Source organism: Crocodylus porosus, unplaced genomic scaffold, assembly GCF_001723895.1.
Source record: "Crocodylus porosus isolate Cpor-Errol unplaced genomic scaffold, CroPor_comp1, whole genome shotgun sequence".
Lineage (NCBI taxonomy): Eukaryota > Metazoa > Chordata > Crocodylia > Crocodylidae > Crocodylus > Crocodylus porosus.
In genome coordinates this window covers 8,012,035-8,017,674 of record NW_017728942.1, presented here as the reverse complement: position 1 = coordinate 8,017,674, position 5,640 = coordinate 8,012,035, and the positions used below count along the sequence as shown (strand labels likewise).

General features: G+C 42.1%; 1 protein-coding gene across 1 annotated transcript in view; it reads left to right on the top strand.

The window, feature by feature from the left end:
- The window catches only part of RPS21 (ribosomal protein S21), a 5,874-nt gene extending 505 nt beyond the window's left edge, over positions 1-5,369 (top strand). Inside the window, exons 4-7 of the mRNA XM_019548228.1 lie at positions 2-56; positions 4,323-4,394; positions 5,061-5,116; positions 5,308-5,369. Of these exons, the coding sequence (XP_019403773.1) occupies positions 2-56; positions 4,323-4,394; positions 5,061-5,116; positions 5,308-5,317 (193 nt within the window). The 3' untranslated portion in view covers positions 5,318-5,369. The remainder of the gene's footprint in view (position 1; positions 57-4,322; positions 4,395-5,060; positions 5,117-5,307) is intronic.
- The last annotated feature ends 271 nt before the right edge of the window (positions 5,370-5,640 follow it).

Here is a 5,640-nt window from a genome sequence, read left to right as displayed (position 1 = left end):
GCAACCGGATCATCGGCGCAAAGGATCACGCATCCATCCAGATGAACATCTCTGAGGTGAGGTCGGGATCTCGTTGGGGAGCCTTGTGGGCCTCGAGCTTGTGCTCGTGCTGGGAAGGACGTGCCCTCGGTTTGTAGTCCCTGGTTTGGAAAGTCATTGTAGGCCTGTGAACGTGTCCTAGAAACTCAGGCCCATGAGATGGGGTTGGGTCCAAGCAGAGACGGGGAAGCGTTATGTATATATGTAAATGGGGAAGCTATGTGTATATTTTTATGCGGGTATATAGGCAGTCCTCGTACTTAGGACACAATTGGTTCTTTAAAATGGCATCTTAAGTCGAAACGTGGTAACTCAGAGCCAGCTGTCTTACAAGAAACCATGTTATAAATGGGGGATTGGTTCCTGAGTCAACGCCTGATGCATGGTTTTCACTAAAAATACCCCAGTATTTTGTACTTGATCAATTATAGATGAGTAATATAGCTACATTAATGTATTTATATTCTAAATTGCAATCATATGCATTTGGAAGGACTTCTTTGAGGTGACTTTGCTGGACTTGTTGAAGGGTTCTTGGCTGGAGTCTTCTCAGGAGTCTTGGCTGCAAGTTTTTCTGGAGTCTCATCTGCTTTCTTAAAGAAAGCATCCAAGGAGGTTTGGACAGATGTTCTCCGGGGAGATAAGCGATGAAGCGAACTTGTTCGCTGTCGTGGCATCGCATAGTATTAAGCGTTGTAAAGTCAAAATTGACGTCATAAAGTTGAAACACAACATTTCTAAATTGACACCCTAAGTCGAGGACTACCTGTATGTATATGTGTATTTTTTTTATATAAATAAAAATAATTTAGACAGGGAAGCTATGTATATATTTGAACTTTTCTCAGTTGAAAGAGATTTTTACAGCCTCCATAGGTGCCTGTTTAACTGCCTTGATTGTAGGTTTTTATCTACCCTAAATTTTTTCCGCTAATTTAGGCTGTTTACTAGTGGGTCTGTGCCCAGCCCACATGAGAACAGTTAATCGCAGCTCTCTATATAGCAGCTGTCCCTGCATTGGATAAGGCCCTCCTTCGGGTCTCCCTTCTAGACCAGCGGTTCCCAAACACTGATGGATTGCACATCTGCCAATTTACAATGATACAACCTTGAGTACCACTAGCACTTTTTTTGTTGTTGTTGGTTCAGCTGTAAGTCACAAGAGTGCATTTTTCTGGTTCAACCATAAGTCCCACCAGCAAATTTTTGCCATATGAAATAATTATAATAAATCTGTTAACATGTATCACTGACAGGTTGTCTGCGTACCACTGGTGGTACCCATACCACAGGTTGGGAACTGCTGTTCTAAACGAAGACCATTCTTCATAAGTCACATTTTCTCAACCCCTTTCTCCCGTTTCTTTCAAATCAGACTTCTCCCGATTTTTTCCGTTTATACTTCTTGAAGCACATTGCTCAACACTGGATGCAGCTCCATTGTATCAGCCTCGTATAATGGACCATAAACTGAATAAATTGATAGTAACAGCCCGGGTCCTGTCCTTCAAGACCTGCTCTCTGACCAGTTATTCTGCTGTTCGTATTGGTGCATGGGACTCCCTTTCCCTCCCCCCTTTCCATAATGTAGGACTTTGCATTTATCTTTAGTATAGTTCATCATGTTAATTTCTGTGCATGTCTCCGATCTGTCAAGATGAATTTGAATTCTCCTCTTGTTCTACAAAGTGCTGACAACTCCCCTCAGTTCAGTCATCTGCAGGTTTTGTTAGACTCGGTTCATCATCCAAGAAAGTAATTAAATAAAAAAGGTTCCCTGGGCAACACTGCTTAACATACATTTCAGTGTGACAGTGAAGCACTGCTTGCTAGGCGTATGCGAAACAGGCTGTATTCGTTTTGGATTTGGCCCAAATCCAGGACAGTGATTCAATTTGTTTATTTGGATCGCTGTCCCCAGTTTGATTTGGACAAGTCTGAAGATTTGATGCTGAATCAGTGATTCAGCCATAGACACAGCTTTGAATGTTTTTTGTACGTACCTTGAGGTACCAGGTGCAGCTTATGAATGCTGCGATGCTGGGGCAGGTGGAGCATCCCACAGGAGCACAGGGGGCCACCTGTGTGCTGGGCAGTGAACCCAGAAGTGGACCGGAAGTACTTCTGGGTCCACTGGGGAGCATGTGGGAGGGCCCACCTGTGCCCCCCTTGGCTTGACAGTTGGCAGTGGGGGGACCCAGAGTGCTGCTCCAGACCTAGGAGGCACCAGTTGCCAAGCCAGGGGGATGCAGGGAGAGGAGCCCCCAGTGGAGTGGAAGTGCTTCTGGTCCAGTTCCAGGTCTGCTGCCAAGCATGCTGGGGACCCTGCCGCGCTCCTGTGGGACGCTCCATCTGCCCCAGCATCGCAGCATTCACGAGCCACCTGGTACCTTGAGGTATGTTGAATAAACATTTAAAGCTGTATCTATATCTGAATCTTTCTGAATCTCTCCAAATGGATTCAGAGGGTTCCGATTCAGTTTGGAAAGATTAAAGGGTCTCTTGCTTTGATTCAGATTTGGAGACTTAGCCACTGAATCAGGCTGAATCTCTGCCCAATTGAATCGGGGACCAAAGCTTTGCACATCCCTGCTGCTCACTATTATCTGAATACAGATTTTTAGTCACCCACCTTTACAATTTTCTGGAACATATTTACCTAGTTGGTACCTCCCTTTTAGTTGGAATCCAGTATAAAACCCCCGGCCTTCGCTCTCTTGTCTCAAAGTCCTTTGCCGAATACGTTCTCCATATTGTGGGATCTAATTTATTTTGGCAGTTTACCTTAGCAGTCCTGCCTCTTGCACTTTGTACAGGGTTGTCTTTATAGTTGAGAAACTTGATAATTAAATTTCCTTGGATGATGGTAATGTCAAACTGCAAAAGCATAGAACTCATGATTATGGAATCATAGAAAATTAGGGTTGGAAGGGACTTCAGGAGGTCACATCTAGTCCAGTGGTTCTCAGCCTTTTTTGTAAACATCATTGCCCAGTCCTGACTCAGTGCCCCTCACTCCCAACCTGCTGCCCCCAGCCCTCCAGTGTGGGGGGCAGAGGGAGTGTGGCGGACATGGGGGAAGGGGAGGGCCAAAGCAACCCCTTGCAGGCTGGAGCTACAGTTTCCCACATTTTTTTTAAAGTTTGTTTGCAACCCCTTCTTATTCTTGCGACCCACTTTTGGGTGGCGCTTCACAGATTGAGAAACGCTGATCTAGTCCACCCCCCTGCTCAAAGCAGAACTGACCCCAACTAGATCATCCCAGCCAAGGCTTTGTCTAGCTGGGTCTTAAAAGCCTCCAAGGATGGAGATTCCACAGCTTCTCTGGGTAACCTGCTCCAGTGTTTTACTACCCTCCTAGTGAGAGAGTTTTTCCTAATATCTAACCTAAACTTCCTTTGCTGCAACTGCAGACCATGGCTCCTTGTTCTGCCATCGTTAGCCTTGGACTCTTATCTTTTCAGTTTGCTGTATCACATAACTGTTGATGTCTTTGTGCTTCAGGTTTCACAATCTTTATTACTTCATAGTGGGGGTGATGCATCTCACTAAATAGCTGCGTAAAGCCCTCTAGGCCGAGGGAAAGCCTCTGCAAACTTCTAATGTTTTTTCACACTAAATGTTTTAAAAAATTATTTTATTTTCTGCAAATGTTAAAAAGAATTCTTTTGTTTATTTTCATTTCTCTACTGATCCCTAGTCTAAAAAATAAGAGTTTCTTATGTTTTGAAGAGATGGGGATTAGCTAAAATGAAAAACAAATCCTTATGATATTTCCAGGATTTCTGCACGGCTTAGTTTTACACTGCCTAATGCTCAGTGATCCTTTTCTGATAAACTTCCCCACAAGTTTAAAATATGTGATCTTTTGACTCTGGCTTGTGGATTTATGTGCCAATGGAACAAGACTCTTTCCCACAGTTACATACAGTGCTAAATTCAGATAAACACATTCTTCCTGAAGGAGCTGATTTCCTTAAAGTTCCACTCGTATGCAACTGGTATTGGCCCCCAAAAAATGACACTATATCAAGAAGGCTTGGTGGTTCTTTGTAATAAATGTGTTATATTACATTCCCTGTGAGGGAAAGAAACCCATAGTTGCTGCTTTTAACATAGGCAGTTTTGCTCAGCTTTGTGATTTCTGAAATTCCAACCGGGTATTTATTTCTCTGCAAGAGGTTTCACCTTGGACACTTTGCTGTTGTTTTTAAGGGTGGGTCAGACATTGCGAGAACTGAGCACACCCAAAATATCTAAAAATTATTTGATCATAATTTCAGGTTGACAAAGTCACAGGCAGAGTCAATGGCCAGTTCAAAACATACGCCATCTGTGGAGCAATCCGTAGAATGGTAAGAATATTTTCTTGAAAATTAGGAGCCAAGTATGTTGCCTTTTAGTTTGGCCTCATTATTCTTGTGATGGTTGTTTAACCTCTGTGAACAGTTCACGTTTAGGTCCAGTTCCCTGTGGACAGTGCTTTTATCAAAAAGACTATGCTGCTTGGCACGCACAGTATGGGAGAATAGGCTTGGAACCTATTCAGTTCTCATTTAACTCATTGAAAAGACTTCCTTTAATTTTAATGGGTGCTGGACCAGGCCACGTATGAGTGTACAAAGGAATATAGCTAAGTGCACTTGGGGAATGGACGGAAGTTAGTAGCTCAGAAAGCAGCAGTGCTCTACGTTCTCTCTGGATATAGAGGCTTTTATTAGGATGCTTCAGGATTTCTCAGGACATCTAAAGCTGTTTTAAAGGTGAAATTATAAAACAAATGTCAGTTCGGGTTTATTTGGAACAGTGCTTCAGAGAGACACTGTAAACACATTCCCTTGTAGTATAATCTTTACATGTTTGTTCTAAATGGTTTTATTTTAAATATTAAATCCCCCAAAGCATTTTGGCAAAATTACATTTAAAGTGGTCTACCCTGTGTTTCTCTCTTTTTTTTTTTTTTTAATTTCTAACTAAAAAATTAGTAATTACAAACTTTTTTTTTTTTCCCTGACATAAAGGGAGAATCGGATGACTCCATTCTGCGTCTGGCAAAGAACGATGGAATTGTTTCCAAGTAAGTATGTTATCCTGCCCCTGACAACCTTTGCAGTGGAATTGGTTCCCCTGTTTCTCAAGCTTAGATCTGGATGAAAATATATGTCTTTTAGTTTCTTTAGGATTCTTATGAAATTGAACAGAAGTATTTATTGAAGCCACTGAACTGGATTACCAGTTTGTAATGATTCTTGTGTCTTTTTTTCCCAGGAACTTTTAATTGAAGAAACTGATATGGAACATTTTGTTATTAAATAAACAGTTCAAACCCATCTTGTGTGAAATGTGTTTGTTCAAGAATTGCGCTGAAATTTACAGAACTGCCTAGTTCTATGGGTGGAATATTCTGGCAGTCTGACACGTAAAAGTGTCTTGCTTGAAAACTTAAATTTACCCGTTATTCCTTGAGTCTGCGTGTTTTAAATTTTCTCATGCAAATCTAGTGTTTGGTTTTAAGCATGGGCTACAGTATTACAATTGCTTTCTGTGTCGCTTAGATAAAGAGTTGAATGTTCTGCTGATACAGCAGTCTGGAAACTCCCC